Here is a 22916-nt window from a genome sequence, read left to right on the forward strand (position 1 = left end):
CCTGAGGATCATTTTATGACTGATGACTCTGCAGGGCTTAGCCCCTACCACCAGGCCACCCCATGATCAGGAATCCAGGCCCCTGTGTCTCTGCTGCTCTGACGTGTGAAGTTCTGTGATCCTCTGATCTTCCTTTCAACTGTCATATACCTTTTCCTGTAAGTCCTGGCTGAGACTCAGGGGCTGTAGTACATGGGGCAGAGGCACCAGGCAGAGAGCTGACATCTGAGGCCAGGTGAAGCCCCTACCCAGAGGAAATGATGCAGGGTAGCTGTGATCCAGGAGAGGAGGTGGAGTGAGATGCTTCCTGACTCTCATCCACTAATACTGGTAAAATTGTAGCCAGTACACAAACTGTCTATAGTGGGGTCAGACATTATTTAATCACTTGTTATGTGTTGGGGTTCAGGATAACATACCCTGAATATGACACCTTTGCGTATTGAACCTCAAGGAGTTTGAGAAAAACACCAGAAATAAGGTCACTCTGACATCCTCCACCTTCTTTCCTGAAACAGGTTATAAAACTCTCATGTGAAAGTTTCCCTCCTTATACCAGGAGGAAAGGGACATCTTTATCTCTGAAGAGAAAGAGAATGAGAAGAATTCTAACAGGCCTTGCTACAGTTTCCTACGATCCCTCATACTCTTTAACTGGTCAGATTCCTCCAGGAGTGTCCACTCTTCATCAAACCTAGCATAAAATGCGTCTTTCTCATTTTCTCAGGAAGGCTCTCATGTCACAGAAAACTTACATTGAACTGGTGAACTTTTCTCCTGTTAATTGTCAGACCCAGCTGGGATCCTAAGAGGGTTGAGGAAAACTTTTTAATCATGTGTAATCCTTACATTTAATAACTTAGTATCCTTCCTCCCACCTCCCACCCCCCACCCCACCCTCGCCCTCACAGAGGGGTAAACTGAAGCTCAGACAGTTTGCATAATTCTGGAATCATTGGTTTCCAGATAAGACACACAGGGGAACACTTCTGGGGGATCCCCCACATGGGGAATTTGTGTGTTCTGACTTTGTGGGTTTTACTCTGCCAGGATGTGGTTATGTGTATCTTATGTTTTCTTCTAGGAGTTTTATAGTTTTGATTTTACACTTAGGTCTGTGATCCATTTTGAGTTATTTTTTGTGAAGGGAATAAGGTCAGTGTCTAGGTTCATTTTTGTGAGTGTGTATGGATATCTGTTCCAGCACCGTTTGTGGAAAAGGCTGTCTTTTCTCTGTTGCTCTGCCTTTGCTCCTTTGTTAAAGATCAGATTTATGTGAGTCTGTGTCTGGGCTCTCTGTTCTGTTCCATTGATGGCTTGGTCTATTGTTTCATCAGTACACACTATCTTGATTACTTTAGCTTTAGAGTGTTGACCTTAAAAAATAAAACAGTTCATTTACCATCTGAAAATGTCTTTCATAATTGGGAAGAGCAGAGAATAGCAGTTCGGGCCAAACAAGCTGCTGCAAAAAGCATAGGCTAGTCCGACAGACAAAGGAGAGGAACTTCTTTTTATGGAGAAGGAGGAAGTTGGGAGGGGTTGTTCTGAATGAAAGTCCGTTGGATAAAAAGCAGGGGTTCAGGGTGGTGATGGTTTGTCACTGGCTGAGTTGCAGGGGTGGTCAGTATCTTGTGGGAGATGCAGTGTCCATCTTTCCCTGTGGGGGCCTGGAATTGATGATTCTTCCCTGTGCCGCATTCTTCTCGCGGAGTGTGTAATCCACAATTCTTGATTTAGAGTGAGAGCTCCCCCTTCTGGTCTCCTAACTTCATTTTAGTGAGGTTTCCCTTTATTAAATTTTCTCACAAGTAAGTCTTGAAAGTCCAGTAGTGTCAAGTGCTGAAGTCCTCAGACACTGTTTTTCTCTTTCAATATCGTATTGGCCATTCTGGGTCTTTTTGCTTCTCCTATAAACTTGAGAGTCAGTTTCTTGATATCCACAGAATCAATGAGGGTTCCAAAATAATCCCAGACTCCTCAGTTCAGGGGTCCTTGGTTCCTCTGGGCCCGTGCTCCCATATCTGTGAGATGCAGCCTGGCCATTCTGGGCCTTTCTGGGCAAGGCGGGGCTCTGTCTCAGCCTTGGTTCATCCAGGGCTTCCTTCTGTCACCTGAGCTGAGCCCCTGGACAGACACGCTCACAAAGGGTAGTGGGGGTCTAAGATGCAATAGTGTTGATGGAAGGCAACTTAGAAACCTTTCTCAAAATGACACATACATGGGGTGCCGGGCTGGCTGCCTCAGTCGGTGCAGCGTGCAACTCTTGATCTTGGGGTTGTGAGTCGACCCCTATGTTGGGTGTAGAAATTACTTAAAAATAAAATCTTAGAAAAATAAGAGACATGTACATGTTTTGCTTCAGCAACCCCGTGCCAGGGAATTTATCTTACCTGTAGATTTATACACCAGCACAATTGTTGAAGGTCAAGAGTATGCCCTCAACACTAGTCGCAGGAGAAAGTACTGAAAACTCAACTGTGAGGAACTAGTTAAATAACTGAAGTCAAAACCATACAAGATCACCCAAACAGCTATTCAAAAACAGTGAGGGGCACCTGGGTGGCCCAGTTGGTTAAGTGTCCATCCGACTTCAGCTCAGATCATGATCTCGCAGTTCGTGAGTTTGAGCCCTGCGTCAGGCTCTGTGCTGACAGCTCGGAGCCTGGAGCCTGCTTCGGATTCTGTGTCTACCTCTCTCTGTCCCTCACCAGCTCGTGTTCTGTCTCTCTCTGTCTTAAAAATAAATAAACATTAAAAAATTAAAAACCAAAACCAGTGAGCAATCTCTCTTTGCACTGATATGAAAAGCTCTGCAAGACATACTGGTAAGTGAAAAGAAATAAGGGCACAGAACAACGGGTAAAGTGTGCCATCTTTTGTCTAAAAAAGGGAGGAAATGGGAGTACGAGTACTTACACAAACCTAAAAATATGTCTTATATTTATGAAAACGTATAATTATGTATAATAGTGAACCTATGTATTATAACAATATAGATTATATAGTTACATATTTCCATTACATATCATATTACATATGTAAATAATATATATTATACAAGAAATATTTGTACTATATAATATTTAATTTTTATATATTTATAAAAATATTTCATATTTTAAAATACATTCATTAATATTATTGATACACGCATATGTACAGGAATATATACTCTAGTACAGATATATGTATGATCACACATACAGATATATGTATGATCATATGTGCTTATATGCATGCGCGGAAGATATGTACACACACACACACCATGCATAAAGAAATGTGGAAGGACACAAACTAATCGCAGTGGTTACCACATGTTTCATGGGCATAAAAAATTGGTGGGTGGTGTGATGAGGTTTTGGGGTGATGGTGGGGGGTTGGGAGCTGACAGCCAAGAAAGAATTCTTGAAGACGTCTTTGGTGCAAAAAGGTGATTTTATTAATGCACTGGGACAGGACCCATGGGCAGGAAGAGCTGCACTGGGGTTGTGAGGGGTAACTCATTATTATCCTCAGGTTGGGAGGGGGTTAGGGATAGCGTTGTCTCTAAGGAATTTTGGAAGCAAGGTTTCCAGGACCTTGAGGGGCTAGCTACTGTTAGGAAAACACCACTTATTACCCTTTAGTAAAACCGCAGTCATGGGACCCTTTGGATATATATCAGCGGCCATAAGCTTGGAGTATGATTGCCCACATATATCTCGGGAGTTGAGACAAAGGAAGTTTCCAAAGGAATTTTTTTTTTATGTTCAAGTAGACTTACAGGACCCTGGGACACCTGTGTGGCTTACTTGGTTAGGAGGTCAACTCTTGATTTCAGCTCAGGTCATGATCTCAGTTCATGAGTTGGAACCCCGCATGGGGCTCTGTGCTGACAGTGTAGAGCCTGCTTGGGATTCTCTCCCTCTCTCCCTTCCCTCCTCTCTCTGCGTCTCAAAATAAATGAATAAACTTTAAAAATAAAAAATAAAATAAAATAAAATAAAATAAAATAAAATAAAATAAGTAGACTTACGGGATCCTGTGGGGTCGGGGTGGGGGGTGTCAGGATAACGTTAAGCCAAGATTCCCTTTTGTCCCTAGCAAAGTGTCATCATCGAGGCAGCTGAGCTCCTAGAGGGAGGCCACTGTGCCAGTTTCAAGGACTTGTCAATGGGCTGTAGGCAGTAAGGGAATTTAATTTTTCATTTGCCTTAGTTTTCCATATCACCACAGCAAGCACTTAAATCCCTTTCCCCTGTTCTTGGGCAGCCAGGAATGTCCAAGGAATATCACACATATCCCACTTTGGGTGGTGGGGGTGCTGCTGGCCTGTACTCTGCCCTCACCTTGCCCCACACTCCCTCATCATGGGATACACACTGGGAGGGGAGGAAGACTTTTCACCTCATACTGTTGGTTTACCTAAAACTCTGCAAACCATATATTAACGAACCAAAAAGCCAAGGAAAGCACCTGAAGTACTCAGGCGACCCTGGTGCCACTTCCTTCTTCCCCTTCTCCCATCTCTGTCATGTGTGTCCTCCCGCGCCCCCCAGCGGAACCAGCGAGGAGCGGCCTGGATTTTGAGGCGCATTGCTCCGCAGGCCCCACAGAGCGCACGCGCAGACGCTGCAGGGCGCATGCGCCGCAACGTAGGCGCCAAATCTGAGCGCGACCTGGTCAGTCAGTCAGGCGAGGCTCCAGGCAGGCAAGGTGAGCGTGAGCGGGCGTCGGGGCCAGCGTGTGGGCGGCGCGCGGGCAGCCCGGGACGGGACAGGGAGGGGGACGTGATTGGAGGAGACGCAGAGCGAGGAGCGGGCACCCGAGGGCGCGAGAAGCCCCGGGGCTGGTGGCGCAGGCCTCCCTGAGGTGCGACGCCACAGTGGGACCGAACCGGCGCCCAGCGCAGCTGTGCCTGGGGAGGAGGAAGTGGGGTGAGTGGAGCCTCCGTGTAGGGTGACGGGAAGTAGCCCTCGTGGGGAAGGGGCCTGGGTTAGTGAGGAGACCAGGGAGCTGAGGGACACCGGCGCCCTGGCGTGGCCTCTCCTCTCTGCGCCTTTGTGACCTCAGTTGTCTGGCCTCTGGTTACTGCCCTCCTAGCCCTCAGGCTAAAGTCCTCCCTCAGCCTGCCGGCCCCACCCCCATTCACAGACCCCGCCCCTCCAAACCTCGACACGCCCCTCCCGGCCCAGACCCCAGCACCCTCCCCCACCAGACAGGACCCTTCCCTCCGGCCCAGGGCCCGCCCCAGCCACAGGTCCTTCCATGCCCGACCTCAGGCTCCACCCCCTGGCTGAAACCCCGCCCCCACCCAAGGCTCCGCCCCAAACAACAGGACACGCCCCTCTCGGGCCAGGCCCCGCCCATAGACCTCAAGACACGCCCCTCCCCGGCCCCCTTCACCCCCCCTTACCCCCCGACTCCTTCCCACCCTCGATCCATGCCAGGCCCCAGCCCCCAGTTCTGACTTTCCTCTCCGGGATCAGGGCCATGTCTCTCTGCTCTCAGACCCAGGGCGGGTCTGAAGACAGGGCATCTTCTCACCCTCCCTCAGCTCTACGCTCCTCCCTCTCAGTGCTCCCCTCTACCTCAGTTCTACCAGTCCTGTCTGTCTCTCCTCCCTGCCCTGGTCATGACCCTCTTTTCCCAGCCCGTGACTCCCCCGCCTCACATCTGCTCCTTCTCTTTATCTTGTCCCACTCCGTCCTCGGCTCTGCCCTGCTCCCTGCCTGCCTTGATTTACTCCCTTTCTCTTGCCTCGGTGCCTCTCTTCCATTCGTTCCCTTCAGTCCTTGCTTTCTCCTCCCACCAAGACCTCTGCCCACCCGGGATCTCTCCGGACACTCAGCCCTGCTTCTCGGAAAGCTCTTCCCCACTCTGAAATCAAGAGACTCCTTTTTTTTTTTTTTTTTTTTTTTTTTAAGTATTCTTAACATGTTAAATAGGGACTTTTTTTTAGCCCCCCCCCTTTTAAAAAAAAATATTTAACACCTTAGCTGCTTTTGTCACTACTTTTTAACATGATTTCCCTCATGTTTCCCGGAGTGCAATTATGAATTATTTAGAAAATAATGAAAATAAGAGGGGTGACATCCCTAAATGTTGATGTATAACCCAAATTAACAGCTTTCAGTAGTCAAGAAGAAGGAAAATAAATTATACATTTTTTTCAAGAGGTTCCCAAACTCCCCCAAACAAATGAACAAACAAAAAATGATAAAACTCTAAAAAAAGTTGTAAGAAAATAATGAAAATAAATAAAAATACATGAGAAAACAAAAATAATAGCCTTGGAACTAGCAGGTGGTACTTGGGGTGAAAAAGAGAAAGTGGCAATAAAGAACAAACAGTAGAAATTTAAAAACCTAGGAATAAAGCAGCATCACTGATGAGTAAAGGATAAAGTTGCATACTTAAGGGATTTAATATTCTGAGAATACTGTGTGCAATCATGTATTAGTATACTTCAATTTCAAGCAAATGGATGGTTTTTTTGAAAAAGGATGTTTTTAAACTTGGGTTCAAAAAGTGGAAAACCCAAGTAAACCAATGGCCATGGAAAAGAACTGAAATAAGTTGTGAAACAATTGATTGACATTAGAGAGCTTTCTGTGCAGATGATTATAGTGGTATTAAGAGTTAAAAAAATAAAGGTTGAGTAAAAGAGTGTTGGGAAGAAATAGAAGGTGCCAAAACTATGAAGTAATTGGTTAGAACTTGGATGGTATGGATGTAGGAATAAGATAAGGCTGAAACCCAAAATATAAAAATTTAAGGGAAGGAGAGTTAAGAATTTATGAAGAATGGAGGGATGCTGAAGGTGCCCTCTGAGGAGGCAGGCCCATGAGCTTTCTTTCAGTACTTGAGACCTGGAGGCCTTGACCCTTCAAGGTCATAGTTTCCCTTTGTGGGCCAGGAGGAAGAATTGTTACACCCTACTCGCCTTGAACCTGGCTAGTGTAGGGAGGCAGGCTAGGCTGGTGTGATCCCACACTCATTTCTAGTAATCCTTTCTTAGGGTCCTTCCCTGGGCTGCACACCTGGAAGTTCAATTCAGGGTGGGACGTCACACATCCCAAGAAGGAAGGGGGACAGGGGCGCCTGGGTGGCTCAGTTCGTTAAGCATCTGATTCTTGGTTTCGGCTCAGGTTGTGATCTCCTGGTTCCTGGGTTCAAGCCCCCTGTTGGGCTCTTTGGGGACAGCAGGGAGCCTGCTTGGGATTCTCTCTCCCTGCCCTCCCCCCTGCTTATGCATGCGCATGCGCCCTCTCTGCCCCTCTCAAAATAAATAAATAAACATTTTTTTTTTTTTTTAAAGCAAGAAGGAGGATAGCGAATTTTTATTTGTAGTGGCAGGAAAATTTTTAGGAAAAAAAAATACTTTTCATACTTTACCCCAGACTGGATTTTGACCAAAGAATTAAAATGAAATGTTTAATTGTCTCCTGTAAAACACTTACTATTGTCTGATTCTTTTCAACAAGAACATCCTGTGTTGTGATAGCTCGTTGTGGTTTTGATTCCTGTTTCTCTGATGACTAATGCAGTTGAGCCCCATTTTGTGTCTGTTCGGCCATTTAGCTATCTTGCACAATACCTGCTTATATCTTTTAACTTTTTTTGCTCTTATTTGCCTTTTTCTAACTGATTTAATATTTTGCAAATGAATCCAGTTGTTTGTAGGGTATACATATTATAAGGCTGATTCCTGGGGCACCTGGGTGGATCAGTCGGTTAAGCATCTGGCTTCGGCTCAGGTCATGATCTCATGGTTTGTAAGTTCAAGCTCCATGTTGGGCTCTGTGCTGACAGCTCAGAGCCTGGAGCCTGCTTTGGATTTTGTGTCCCCCCCCCCCCTCTCTGCCCCTCCCATGCTTATGCTCTGTCTCTCTCATTCTCTCAATAATAAATAAATGTTTAAAAAAATTTAGAAAGGCTGTTTCCTTATTTTGTATAATACACATTTATTTTTTGAAGTGAAGTTCTTCTGTGGATCAAATTAATACAGTTCATTGTGTTTTGAGGTTCAAGTCTCTTTTCCCTTCAGTGCCATTTCTGAAATATTTCTAGCCTGTGCCCATGAATTTTGTAGACCTGGGGAGGGGACTGAAGTAACATCATATCTGGAGATGTACAAATTTCTGTAAATGTGTAGTTAGGCATTTGTGTGAAATGTGGTAACTCCTTTTGCTTCAGATCACCTCTACCCCACTGTCCAGTCCCAACTGTGCAGACCATTTGTGAGTCTCTCTACATGATTTCTGCAGGTCCTGGGTTTCCGTATCCTGTTTTCATCCGCTACAGTTCCACCCACCATCTTCCACACCAGTGTTTTCTGTAGCAGCCTGCCTTTTAGAGTATCTCCATCCTATGAAGGGCCAAGCTGTAAAGATGGTGCACGTGACAGACGTTTTGGCTATCTTGAAGAGTCCCCAGCTCTTCCACCTACATGATCAAGAAGAGAATCCAGAAACCATCCCCATAAGCAGTCCAGGGGCTCTGAAAGCTTCTCATGAAACGTTTAGGCATTTCCAGTATCTTCCAGTGACTGGGCCTCACCCAGCTGTGAGCCAAATCCAGGAGCTCTGCCGGCAATGGCTGCAGCCCGAGACCCACACCAAGCAGCAGATGAGGGAACGACTGGTGCTGGAACAGTTTCTGAGCACCCTACCGGAGGAGGTGCAGACCTGGGTGAGGTCAAAACAGCCTAAGAACAGCAAGGAGGCAGGAGCCCTGGTGGCCGGCTTGATCCAAGCATGTGGGGAGAAAGGTGAGAGAGGAAGGAAGCAACTGCCATTTCCACTTATTGAACATCCCTGTGTGCATGGCATGTAAAAGGAGATGAATAAAAACTTGTCAGGGGCGCCTGGGCAGCTCATTCGGTTAAGTGTCTGACTCCTGGCTTCAGCTCAGGTCATGATCTCACAGTTCATGGGTTCAAGCCCCACATTGGGCTCTGCACTAATGTTGTGGAGCCTGCTTGGGTTTCTCTCTCTCCTTCGCTCTCTCTCTGCCCCTCCCCTACTTATGTGCGTACTCTCTAGCAAAATACATTTAAAAATTTGTCAAAAGAATAAGTGAATGAATTTTATAATCCAGTCTAATCTGCCTCATAGGAGATGGAAGAAATTTGGGGCTTGGCTTTTGCTTTTAATATTTACTATTTCTTGGGGTGCTTGGGTGGCTCAGGCGGTTAAGTGTTGGACTTCACTTCAGGTCATGATCTCGCGGTTTATGAGTTCGAGCCCCACGTCAGGCTCTGTGCTGACAGCTGGGAGCCTGGAGCCTGCTTCAGATTCTGTGTCTCCTTCTCTCTCTGTCCCTCTCCCACTTGTGCTCTGTCTCTCTCTATCAAAAATAAATAAATGTAAAAAAAGTTTTTAATATTTACTATTTCTCTGAGAGTATACCTTCTCTCCAGCTTTGTTGCCCCCTGCTCCATTTATTATCCAGCCTAAACTTTAGTACCAACACAAAACAAAACAATACGCACAGCCAGAAAAATGAGGGTATAAAATGTGAGATAAACAAGGCCTGGAAGTTTAACCTCTACCAAAATGTGGGCTCTTGGAAACTCAAGTTACCAGATTGGGATTTTAATAATGAAAGAAGGGTATTTTAATAGTGAAAGAAAAAAGCCATTTATTCCTCATAGTCCTTTGAACAAAAATGATACTAAAAACAAAGTATTGTTTAGGAGTATTATATAGAGAGAGGGGGAGAGAGAGATGGATAGGGGGAGAGATAGAGGCACACAAAGGAACAAAAAATATGAATATAAGACTACAGTTACCTCTGGAGAAAAGGCTGGGTTGTGGACAGGAAAAAGCACACGAGCAGGTGTAAGTTATTGGGAATGTTCTAGATTGGGGGTTGGGTAGTGAATTCACAGGCATTAATTATACTTGTAAATGAATACATTTAAAATAAGTAGGGTCATGCGTGGTTTAGTACGGATATCGTGAATTAAGGATCGTTACTAACCCAATTCTGTGCACCTTCATCCCTTGAAAGAATTTGGAAGACGGTAGTAGCGAACACGTTGGATACTTCCAATGTACTACATCCTAGGTGTTTTATACATAACTAATTTATTTACTTCTCTTAATAGCTCTTGAAATAGTTACTACCTTATTTTGTACAGGAGACAGAGGCACAAAGAGGTTGCATAACTTGCCCACAATTGTACCCGGCAGTCAGGATTCCTATCCCGCAGCTGGCTGCAGCATCTATACTCCAACCATAGTGTTATACTGCCTCCGGTGGACATAGGGGATATTGCCCCAGAAGTTAAAAACTTGGCCAAAGGGCCAGAGCTATTAACAAATGGAGCTCGAATTCAGGGAAAAGGAAAGAAAGCTCCCTAGGATATGAGGAAGAAACAACAGATTGATGAAAGGTGCACTTGGGAAGAGACTACAGGCAGGGCAGGCCTTCAAGGTGCAGGTTTCTGTGGGGAATGTGGTGGCCGTCTTCTAGATCAGTGAATGAAAAAGATGTAGGAAAAGCTTGAAGAGCTGCCACTTTAACATGCTTTGTGTGTGTGTTGCACATGTAATGCTTAATCCTTATCAGATCCCTTCCGAGCATAGGTATTATTATTTCCGTCTTACAGTTGAGAAACTGAACAGTGAGGCTGGGAACCACTGGTAAAAAGGGAACTTGCACTTCATGTGGAAGGCAGTGGGGAGTCATTGAAGGGTTTAGAGCTGGGAAACGCCCAGAGCTCTTTTTTGGAACTTGCTATATTGAGAGGAGGAAAGATTTCTCTGGTTTTTCTCTTACAGGAAGTCCAGGACTGCTGCTGTCTTCTATGGCAGGGGCGGGGTTGATGTGGGGTGGCAAGCCACTCTCTGTGTCTGTGGGTGCTGCCAGACTGAACTCAGTTCCGTGGTCATTCCTTTCTCCTTTCAAGGTTTCCCTGCTCAGGACTTTGTCCTTGCCGAAAAGAGGAACACCAGAAAACAAAAGAAGGACACAGAGATGTCTGAAAACCCCTTATCTGCTGGACCCCAGGTGAGTCAGTCTTTCTTCTGACTTCGTTCTCCAAATGGGGATCTCACCTTCCTGATTTCCAGACCTTCCCTTTCCAGTTAAACCACATTCTCACTTTCTGTTAAGTCTTTATATAAGTATCACCTAAGTGAGCCTTTCCCTGGCTACCCTGTTTAAAATTTGTTCCTGACTCTATATCCTTCTCTGCTTTATTTTTCTCTGTTGTTCTTAATCACCATCCCAGGACATTTTCCCTCTTTTTCTATTTCTTGCATTAATTGTTTTGTTTGTTTGTTTTCTTAGTATTCCAGTTTATGCCCAGTGTTGGCTTATTCAAAACAACCCTCATGTGGTTTGCACTGTTATGCTCCTTTATATTTGAAACAAATGGCAGCTAATATAGGGACATAGTACTGTTGAGAGGTTTTATTTTTTTTCAAAAATACTCTCCTTAATGTTCATGTTAAATCATATTTTGAAACCTAAATGATAATTAATGGAATTAATGAATTTATGAATTCATAAATAATGAAATTAATGAAATCAATACACCGCGTTTCCTTTAGAACCAGAAAAAAGCCTCATGGGGGTTGGCGATTAGGAAGAAATAGTCTAAAAAGATTCCTTGAGGGGAGAGACAAGGAAAAAAAGTTTGAGAAACACTGCTCTAGAAGATCTGCTCCTGTGAGTGGCCCTCTGTCCCTACAGTGTCCATCTAAGGAGCAGCTGTGCTCAGCTTCAGTGGGTGGTGCCATGTGAGAATGTGGGCTCAGGTCTCCGGTCTTCTGACTTCTGGTTTTAAAACTCCAGTTAATAATATTAAATCTACTATTTTTTTTGGTGTTGGCAGTTAATATGAATTTTAAATATTTAAAATAATAAAAAAATCATAATAAAAGCCAGATAAACCCCTCTGTAGTTGCTGGGCAGTCAGTACATGACTTCTAGTTTAAATCAGTTGTTCATTGATCTGCATAATGTTTTCCTGAAAACACAAGAGATGTGTATTAATAAAGTGTGTATCATATTCTCATGTAGTCTTCTAGTATGCACTTTTTAACCTTAGGTTATCAAGATGGTTGTGTGTAACTGTGGTTAATTGGTTTGCATTGCTGGAATATTATTCCATTCTGTGACTCTACCATTTCTTCTACTCTAAACGGACATTTGGGTTGTTTCCAGGTTTTGGATGTTACAAACAGCACTATTAAGAATATCTGTCTCCAAATACACATGAACAAATATACCTAGGAATAGAATTTCTGGGTCCAGAGTAGTTTACCAGTTTACATTTCCTTTAGCATCTAGCAAGAGGTCCCATGGGTCCACATACTAGATAACATTTGGTATTGTCAGACTTACTAAGTTTTGTCAGTTGCATGGATATAAATGGTACTTTGTTGTTTTTATTTGCATTTCTCTGTTAATATGATTGAATATCTATGAGCTCTTTGGGTTTTACAGATGAGTCACGGAGGCTTCAGTACCCACACTCACAAAGACGATAAGAACCAGAGCCAGGACTTAAACTTAAGTCTCTGATTCCTGAGGCTGAGGTATACTGCTCAGCTTCCAGTTACGCATATTCATTATTTATTTATTAGGTGGCTTAAAAGGATCTTCTTCCTCCAATCCAAACTTGTAGTAGTTAGCAGCAGGAACTGTCTTAGAAATTTTCCCTCTTTCCTTGTACTTCAAGACAGAAGGGTACTTTACTAAGTCCCTACACCCTCTGGATTACAACACTTGGGTTAGAAGCTTTCTGCCGGTCTGAATGCTTTATGTTCAGTCCTCTCTCATCAGATTCCTCTCCCCCCTTAGGATAATCTCTGGATGTTGATCATTTAGAATTGTTTCTGGTATTTTAGGAGTTGGTGACTTTCCAGGATGTGGCTGTGGACTTCAGCCTGGAGGAACTGACCTACCTTAGTGCTGCTCAGAGGAATCTCTACCGGGAGGTGATGCTGGAGAATTACAGGAACCTGGTCTCCTTAGGTAAGGCCGTCTTCTCCATGGAACTTGGTTTCTGTCTGATAAGGCAGTAGTTCTCACCTCTTTTCTCTCCTCACGTCAGGACCGTCTGTAACGGTGATTCACCACGTCTGAATCTCAACCCAGACCAGGGACAGTATTTTAATATAAAATTCAGTTACTCATCATAGAGGTAACATTGAGTACTTAATATGTGTTATCAGGCACTAGTCTAAGCACTGCACCTGTCCTAACTCCTTTATTCCTCATATTAGTTCCGTGAGGGGGAGATATATTTCTTGTTATTTTTTTTATTACTGCCACTTTACATATGAGGAAACTGTCTTGGGAAAGTTAAATTACTTGTCTAAAATCACACAGCTACTAAGTGGCTGACTGGGGTGTGACCCTAAGCGGTTCAGCCCCAGGATCTGTTCCCTGAAATTAAATAGCTGTACTGCCAGACATGGGTTTGTTTCATCAGGTCTTGGTGCAGTAGAAGGCTCATGGTGATTTAAAAAAAATTTTTTTTAATGTTTATTTATTATCGAGAGACAGAGAGAGATAGAGCATGAGCCAGGGAGGGGCACAGAGAGAGAGGGAGGCACAGAATCTGAACCAGACTCCAGGCTCTGAGCTGTCAGCACAGAGCCTGATGCGGGGCTCGAACCCATGAACTGTGAGATCATGACCTGAGCTGAAGTCAGACACTTTGACTGAGCCACCCAGGCAACCCACGTGGTGATGTTTTTTGAATGCGCGAAGGAATCGATGAAACTTTCAGGAGCTCCAAAGGCTTCTGCTGGACTTAAACTTTTAGAGTCAGAGATTCCCAGTCTCTCTTCACATCCAGAGGCAAGGTGGTTTGCCTCTCCTGACAGGCTACATGTTTTTGTTGCCAGTGTCAGGATCCTCATTTTAGTAGCTTTTTTGGGGGCCCTGAGGTCTCCTGAAACACACAGTCAAAACCAAACAGCATTCCACTGGCAGCAAGCTGGTGCTCTGGTCCTTGTGAAGTCAGAGACCTGGGGGGTGGGGCAGGGGTTGGGGGTGCCTTACCTCAAACCTGGCACAAGAGTGTGTAATGTGAACCATGACTTTTATTGGTCACGAAGAAGGCAAAAAAGAGTGCCTTTTCCAGTGTAACTCTTCTCTCAGTTACCATATTTGTGACTTAAAATAGAGGGAATAAATCAGTTTTACCTCTTCAGCCCTCATGCGGTGACCCAGAGGCATTTCTGTCTTGTGATGCTTTGACCACTTGCATCACTGAAGGTTTGGGGTTAGTTGAGATCTTACATATCACCCAGGATGTTGTCTTCCTAAGTGTGGGGTGGGTATGGTGGGTTAGACCCAAGGGTATTTTGGGTAGTAAATCTTGTTGGTCTCCCATCTGAGTAAAGAGAGAGCAGACCTGAGGCCCTAAGCCTTAGACCGGCAGCACTCAGTAACCTTCATTTCTGGTGGAGCTATTGCTCTACTACCTTAAGGGTTTTTTCTTTTTTTGAAAATAACAGTGGTTTCTGTTTTTAACGTTGATATAAAGCTTCCATTTAAATTAAGTGTATTTAAGTTAAAAAAAAGAGGTGATCTAAAGAGAAGCATTAAGGGGCATCTGGGTGGCTCCATCAGCTAAGTGTCCGACTCGATTTCGGCTCAGGTCATGATCTCACAGATCATGAGATTGAGCACCACACCAGGCTGTGTACTGCTTGGGATTCTCTCTCCTTTCTCTATCCCTCCCCCTGTGCACTTGTGCACACATGCTCTCTTTCTCTCAAAATAAGTAAATAAATAAACATTTTTTAAAAAGAAATAAAAGTATTAAACACTAAACACTACTATAAATGGCACACAGATAGGGCTGAAATGGGAGGGTCAGTAATAAATTTGTCAGCGTGCCAGGTTGCGGTATAGGTAATGGATGAGGATTCCTGTTCTTGTGGATGTTATTAATGCCAGTGCAGTGAGACAGACAGTAAGCAAGGAAATAACGAGGTGCTGTCTTCGTTCGTTTGGTCTGCTGTAATAGAACACCACAGAATGGCTGGCTTCTGAACAACAGATCTTTATTTATCACAGTCCTGGAGTCTGGAAGTTCAAGATCGGGGGGCCAGCACAGTCAGGTGAGGGCTCTCTTCTAGGTCACAGGCTTCTTGATGTCTCCTCACTTGGTGGAAAGGGCCAGGGAATCTCTCTGAAGCCTCTCTTTATAGCGTTACTAATCCCATCCATGGGGACTCCACCCTCATGACTGAAGTACCCCGCAAAGGCCCACCTCCTATCACCACCACACTGGGCATTAGGATTTCCACATATGAATTTTACAGGGACAGGAGCATCCAGACCATGGCAGGTGGTATGCAAATGACTTAAGTTTGCGAAATAAAGAAGTAGGGGAAAAGGAGCATTTCACGACCAAGGGAATGAAGGTATCACAGGAGGAAGAGAACCACATGTCGTTTACTTTTTGAGCAGCTATGACGTCAGATCCCCCAGGCTGAAGTAGAGGGCCCAGCACACTGTCCTCAGGTTTTATTCTAGAGCAGAGTTTTTTAGCCGTGGCACAGCTGACATGTGGGCCAGATCGTTGCTTGCTGTGGAGGAATGTCCTGGGCATTTCAAGATGTTTAGTGGCCTCAATAGCCTTCCTTCCTCTCTGAACTTGTGACAACCAAAAATGCTCCAGACAATGCCACCTGTCCCTTGGGCCCGGATCAGGCTTTAGAAATGGGCTTCATTTTTCTTTCTTGTGCATTTGCATCTTCCTTATTATCGCAGAGTCTTTAGAGCCTAGGCTGGGAGTTGCTGTGGGTCAGGGAAGAATCCCCCAGTTATGAGTCTCCTTCTTCAACAGGGTACCAGTTCTCTAAACCCGACATTATCTCACAGCTGGAAGAGGAGGAGTCACATGTGAGGGAGGAAGACAGCGATACAGAGATGCATCACGGTGAGTAGAGAGCAGAGAGCCTCTGGAAACCGGAATCGTGGGAAGACAGGCTGGGGGCTGGGAGCTGTGGTCAGAGGGCATTCCTCAGGGTCCGCTCAGGCCAGGGAGGGGGCCGGTAGGCGCGCTTGACTCAGGGCTCTCGAGGCTTCACCCCCTGTGGGCACTTAGTACCTCCTTTTGTCTTCTCTTCTTGCTGACTGAGCTCTTCTCCTCCCTGGTTCCAGGAACGCCGTTTCCCTTTTCTCTAGTGTTCCAACCCCTGCGCTTTTTCACGCCCTTACCTCTGCAGCTAGAAGTCCCAGGTCTTTCCTTTTTAACTCAGACAAGAGAAAACCTTGGCATGACACCACTCTTCCTTCCACTTGCCTCCTATGTTCCCTCATGCCAGGTCTTCAGATTTGACATGCAGAGGCTCCCCTCCCCTTCCCTCCTTTACCCCCACAATCTCGTTTCCATCCCCCCACCTTTGCCAACACACACACACACTCTCTGTCTTTCCCTCTCCCTCTCTCACACTGTGTTCTACCAACATCGTTATGACTTCAGGACAAGAACCTTCTAGACTTTACCTTTTCCAACTCTGTGGCTACAATATGATAACATTTGCCATCTTTATGAAATCCTTTCCTTCTCTGTGTTGGGTCACTGTGTATCAGCCAGGATCGTCGTTGTCCTTCAGTGCCTCTCAATAGAAAACCACACCAACACTGTATAAGCCGGAGGGGGGATTATTAGCTTACAGTACCGCTCATGTGGACCTCAGGGATCATTGGAAATGGGGGCTCAGTGATGTTATCAAAGGCCTACTTTCATTTCCTCTTGTCACTCTGCCAACAAATCCTAGATCTGCTTTCTTCTTTCCATGCAAGGAGAGAGAGAAAGAGAGAGACAGACAGAGAGAGACAGAGAGACAGAGAAAGAAAGAGAAAGAGAAAGCAGGTGAGTCCAAGAAGCATTGTCATGAGTGAGGAAGCTTCAGTGTTCCATTTGGGTCCTGTCCCACTCCTGAACCAGTAGCTGTGCCCAGTCTAGTGCTGATCAGTGCAGCCCTCCCTGCCTTGTCCTGTGTGGGCAGAGAAGTGGATGTCCCAATAAAATTCAAGGATCTACCGTGGGGACTCTTCTACCTGCCTCTGTGTTGCCTTCAGTGTCTTCTTTAGTCTGTTCATTCACTCTTTGGCTCACTCGGTCATTCCATACATATTTACTGAGCCTCTGTGGTGGGCCAGCCCTGCTAGGTTCTGTGGATACAGTAACAAATCCCTTCCCCATGGAGCTTGCCTTCTAATGGGGGTGATGGTTGATACCCAGGCAAAGAATAGAGTCTGAGTGTAAAGCAGACAGTGACAAATGGGAGACTGCTGAAGCCAGGACCGTCAGGAAAGAACTCACTGAGGAATATTTGAACGAGACGGAGGGGGAGCCACATAGAAATCTTGAGGGAGAATGTTACAGGCAGGGGGAATAGCAAATTCAGAGGCCCCAAGGTTGGAATGAGCTTGGGTGTTCCAGAAACAGGAAGAAAAGCAATATGGTCTGAGTAAGGTGGAGGGGACAGGGGATGAGGTTGAGGAGACAGACAGAGGTTCTGAGCCATGGAATGAGGTGTTATTATTGACACCATAGAATTGTGTTGTCTCATGTAGTGGCCACTAGACACATGTAGTTGAATTTACACCAATTAAAAGTACATAAATTTAAATTCAGTCACACCAGCCGCATTTCAAGTGTTCATTACCAATGTGTGGCTAGTGGCTACGTATCAGACGGCAAAAATATAGATGATTTACCTCATTTCAGGGCATTCCACTGGGCAGCACTGTTCTAGAAAGACCGCTCTGGCGATTCTGTGGAAAATGGGCTTTAGGAAGAGCAGCAGAGAAACCAGTCGGGAGTCTGCTCTTGCAGGCTAAAGCTCGTGGAGGCCGGTGCTGGGATTGTAGAGGACAGGTCTGGGGGACTCTGTGAGGAGAGCTGGCAGAACAGCTATCTCAGTCCTCCATGTTTGAGTCAGCTCCTCAAAGACCATTTCCCGAAACATCTAATCCACTGTGATGGGTCTGGTTATCCCCATCCTGATGCGTGCCTGATCGTAGTCTGGCTCTGCTATCTCATCTGTCCTCTGCCCACACCCCGTGATGTCTGCCAGGATGCCAACTTTGATTTCCTTGGCTTCAGTTTCTTTACCACCCAGGGGGTCGCCTTTGTATAAAGCATAAAGTTTTGACTACTACTACTCTCAGAAGAAAATCCAAACTTTTAGCAAAACATTTAAATCCCTGTCAATCTGCGGGAGACCAGTTCTTTTTGTTCCCTTTCTTCGGTTTCTACAATGTGTCTCTGTGAGGAAAGAATAGAGGAAATTTTACATTTCTTTTAGATGGGGAAAAAAGACCTAAAACCAAAGATCTAACTCCAGAGCAAAGCCTGCCTGTGGAAAAGCCATCCTTGGGGGTGGGAATGGAGGATTTACAGGTAGGTAACTTCTTCAGTGTCCACGAAGGAGAGTCTTCTCCTGATGGTCCAACAGACTTGTACCAGGTCGACCAGGAGAAACTTTCAAGTCCTATAAAGATGAGTGAGCCCGAGACCCCCGCTCAGGAAAGAGGCCGTGACAGTGATGATTTTGAAAGAAGCTCAGATCTCACTAAACAGTCAGAAGGTCCTCCAGGAAAGGACCCCCAGCAATGTGCTACTCCTGGAATTGTCACCAGCCCCCAGCCAGTGGTTGATGAGCCTTTGCTCCAAGAGAACAGAGACAACAGATGTGGATTTTGCGAAAGAACTTTTATCACCCAAAGAGCTCGTGAGAGACATGAGCAGTTGCATGCTGGGAAGAAACCCTTTGAATGTAAACGATGTGGAGAAGCCTTCAACCTCATGCCACACCTCACCAGACGTCAGAGGACTCATTCCAGTGAGAAGTCCCGTGGATGCAGTAAAGGTAGAAAGTCTTTCACCCGGCACACAAACACGTGTGGCCGTGTAAGAACTCAGGGTCAGGAAGACTACTTCGAATGTTTCCAGTGTGGCAGAGCCTTTATCCAGGATGTGCATCTTTTCCAACATCTCAAAGCCCACGAGGCAGCCAAAGCTCTTCCCCCTAGGTTGCCCCGCACTAAGACGTATTTCATTCGCTATCAGCGGAAACATGACTATATCGGAGAGAGAGCCTGTCAGTGTTGTGACTGTGGCAAAGCCTTCAGCAGGACTTCACACCTCATTCAACACTATCGAATCCATGCCCAAGAGAGGCCTTACCAGTGTAAGCTGTGTGGGAAATGTTTCAGCCGACCCTCCTACCTCACTCAACATTATCAGCTCCATTCTCAAGAGAAAGCTGATGAGTGCAATTCCCACTGAAAACCTCTAGTCAGAGAACATTCTCAACATCGTTGGCTTCATTCTGGAGAGAGACCCTCTGAATGTGAGAAGGCCTTCCGCCATCCCTCACAATTTCATCATGGTGTGATTTTTAAAATGGCGAATAGTTGCAAGGGTATACAACAGTCTTTCTGCAAAAGAAGATTCAGCACATGTGTCAGTAGTCACACAGATGAAAATCCTTACAAAGAATATCTTTGTTGCATAGGAAAGAAGCTAATAGATTTTGCCTTTCTTTGGTGGTATTCGTAGATGGAAAAACTTCATTTAAAAAAAAAATTTAAATCCAAGTTAGTTAACATATAGTGTAGTCTGTTTTTCAGGAATAGAATTTAGTGATTCGTCACTTACATATAACACCCAGTGCTCATCTCAACAAGTGCCCTCCTTAATGCTTATCACCCATTAGCCCATCCCCTCACCCAACACCCCGCCTCCCTCGGTTTGCCTCCCTCTCTGTTTTCATCTTATTGGAAAAACCTTCATTTTGACACCGTGACAAAAAGTTTGTGACTGGCAGTTGGGCTCCAGGCAGGCAATCTATTCCCAAGTTTTTCTAGAAGTGTTTACATACAGTAACATCACCACGTGGGATGCATCAACCCAGAGCATGGTTAAAAAAGATTTTCAAGCTGTGCTTATAGTAATTTAGCCACAAAGCTGATGTAATTGGTATTTACACAGTACGTCATAATTTACAAAACATTGCCATGTATATTATTTTATTTGATCTTTTAAGGAATGCTGCAGTGTACCTAGTGAGCACATCTGTTGTGTTTTTATAGGTAAAGCAAACTTGAAAGTCCCAAGTTGTCAGTTGTGACCTAGGTTGTAAGGGATGAAGTAGGAACTAAACCCAGGTTCTGTGGGTTTTTTTTTTTTGCGATTTCATGAGACATTTATTTCATATTTTGATGTTCAACCCAGGCTTTCTTTATTCCTGCCATATCCTCTCAGAAGAACAGGTACAGTAGGATACCGAGTTCAGCCACCTTCCTCTTGAGCAGTTTCACTGTTTCATGTGAAATCAGAGGAAGACACTCACAGTATTAGAGGTTCAGAAAGCTTTCTTAGGGTGAAGTTTTGATAGCCATTTCTCTCAGGATTTAGGATTTGAGATGCTAACTTGTGAAAGTATATTTTTGCTAAACACTTCCTTGTAATTGTTCTTATAGATCATAAAACCATTACTGATCAAGTAGAGTTTTTTGGTAGTTTCCAATAGTTGTCTGAGGGGTTGTGGTTTCTTATTTCCCTTCTCCCCCCTTTAAACAAATCTTGTTTGAGAGCTTTCTTGGGCTCTGGCAATGTTAGCATGCCGACTTCACCTAAAATCCTAATGCAATGCAGAACACACTTCCTTTTAAAGGTATGAGCCCTGAATTGCACTAAAAATCTCTTTAATACCATATTGCTATAATGATAAAGGCTCTCCATCACTGCCTTGCCTGCTGGTCAAATACAAAGACACATGGTAACCAGCTGGACCTGGAGTCCCAGAACCTGACTCCTTGCCTGGAGGGGGGGTTGTTGCTGTTGTTACTCGCTGCCCAGCTTTTTCTCTTCCAGCCATTTTGAGGCTGGTTTACAATAGGCGGCTCCAAAGTCATGAAATTAAAAACAAACAGGACTCATCAGAACTTGATGAGCCAAATGAGCGTTAGCTGCACACCCCCCCTTCTTCATTTCCAAAGTTCTTGATGAAACAGACCTCATGGGCTGGCCCTATTTTCTAATCACAGTCCCCTCTTCAACACACCATAAACTGATTAATGATCTTGTCACCACTACCACAAGGGGAAACGATGTCAATGCATCTCGTTCATCATGGTGATGGTAATTAGCCTTGATGCCTGGATTTAAAATGGCGTGCGCTGGGTTTTTCTATTGTAAAGTTGCGATTGATTTCCCTTTGTAGTTAATAAATTTCTCGCTGGAGAAACTTTGAGACCATGCAAGCACAGATCTTCCTCGACTTACAGTGAGATTTTCTCCTGATAAAACCTGGCATACATTGAAAGTATCGTAAGCCAAAAATTAATTTAATGTGCCTAATCTGAACATCATAGCTTAGCACAGCCCACCTTAAATGTGCTCAGAAAACTTATGTTAGCCTACAGCTGGGCAAAATTATCTAATCCAAAGCCTATTTTATGATTAAGTGTTGAATATCTCATGTTGTTTACTGAATACCGTACTGAAAGTGAAAACCAAAATGACTGCATGGGTACATAATGTTTGTGTGCTGGTGGTTTACTCTGGTTGCGAGGCTGACAGGGAGCTGGGGCTTGCTGTCACTGCGCAGTATCATAAGTGAGTATTGTACCACATACGATTGCCTGGGAAAAGATCCAAATTCAAAATCTGAAGTATGGTTTCAAGCGAATGCATGTTGCTTTTGCACCATTGTAAAGTCAGACAGTCATAAGTTGAACCATCATAAATCGGGGGCCATCTGTATCCAGCTTCTCCTCAAACTTTAAGTCACTAAAGTTTAGCATCTAGCAAGTGGATCTTGTCTACAGCCATTGTTACTCTGTGCATTATTACTCTACTGTCACTGCAATAGCAATGGTGAATTTTTATTTCTCTCCTTCCTTCTACACGTGGTAATTAGAATTCTCCTGTGAGGAAGAGTTGCTTTCCCTATTTATTTACTCAGTTATGTTTTTTATAGCAGTATGGATTCATGGATATTTACTTTATCTTATGGGTTGTAATTTAGTACTATTGGTATTCATTTGTTCAGATTCTTTCAGCTTTGGCTGTATGGCATTGGCCAGCTTCCAACCCTGTCATGTTGGCTCCTCGACCTTTTCAGCAAGCTCCCATTCTTTTCTGAACACTTCTAACTTGTTATACCCTCCTTAATCTCTCTCCCTTCACTTCCAAGTAAACCCTGCTGTAACTTCTTGATGGCTTCTCTCTCCTGTCTTGTGAAATCTGCTTCTTTCCCCAAGGCTATCAGTTTATTCAGGCTCTTATCAATCTCAGTCATTCCACTTCTCCCTTCACCATTTTTGCAAAATCTGCATTATATCAGGATTGTGATTCACTTAATACATTTCTTTCAATTGTCTCATCCCTGTTTTTTGAAACTTTAATATACTACTTTAAAAGGAAAATATTAAGTCACCTCAAACAAAGGGTTTTACCCAGGCCATAATCAGATTTCCCTGGTTGTTGCTAAGATGTCTTTTTACAGTTCGCCTATTTGAATCAGATCCAAACATGGTCCACAAATTGCATTTGGTTGTCTGATCTCGAGTCTTAATCTACAGCAGTCTCCTCTTTTTAATTTTGCTTAAGTTTATTTTTTTTAAGTTTAAAAAAATTTTTTATATTATTATTATTTTTTAAAATGTATTTATTCTGAGAGAGGGAGAGAGCACATGGGCAGGGGAGGGAGACAGAATCCCAAGCAGTCTCCGCACTGACATTGCGTAGCCCAATGCAGAGCTTGAACTCATGAACCCATGAGATCTTGACCTGAGCCAAGATCAAGAGCTGGATGCCCAACTGGCTGAGCCACCCAGGCACCCCTCCTCTTATGTTTTAATGCTTTATGTGATCCTTGGGATAGAGATATACCTTCCTCCCCTCCCCACCCAATTCCTAATATATCTGA

General features: G+C 44.5%; 1 protein-coding gene across 3 annotated transcripts in view; it reads left to right on the forward strand.

The window, feature by feature from the left end:
- Nucleotides 1-4623: 4623 nt before the first annotated feature.
- Nucleotides 4624-22916, forward strand: part of ZIM2 (zinc finger imprinted 2) — a 75157-nt gene continuing 56864 nt past the window's right edge. Inside the window, exons 1-6 of one of the 3 annotated variants that reach the window (XM_042970670.1) lie at nucleotides 4624-4701; nucleotides 8256-8758; nucleotides 10904-11004; nucleotides 12852-12978; nucleotides 15812-15904; nucleotides 18285-19396. In XM_042970670.1, the coding sequence (XP_042826604.1) occupies nucleotides 8359-8758; nucleotides 10904-11004; nucleotides 12852-12978; nucleotides 15812-15904; nucleotides 18285-19267 (1704 nt within the window). In that variant the 5' untranslated portion in view covers nucleotides 4624-4701; nucleotides 8256-8358 and the 3' untranslated portion in view covers nucleotides 19268-19396. Of the gene's footprint in view, nucleotides 4702-4856; nucleotides 4923-8255; nucleotides 8759-10903; nucleotides 11005-12851; nucleotides 12979-15811; nucleotides 15905-18284; nucleotides 19397-22916 lie in introns of those variants that run through there. The other 2 variants (XM_042970671.1, XM_042970672.1) reach the window with 2 other exon arrangements.

The sequence above is a fragment of the Panthera tigris genome, chromosome E2 (genome assembly GCF_018350195.1).
Source record: "Panthera tigris isolate Pti1 chromosome E2, P.tigris_Pti1_mat1.1, whole genome shotgun sequence".
Lineage (NCBI taxonomy): Eukaryota > Metazoa > Chordata > Mammalia > Carnivora > Felidae > Panthera > Panthera tigris.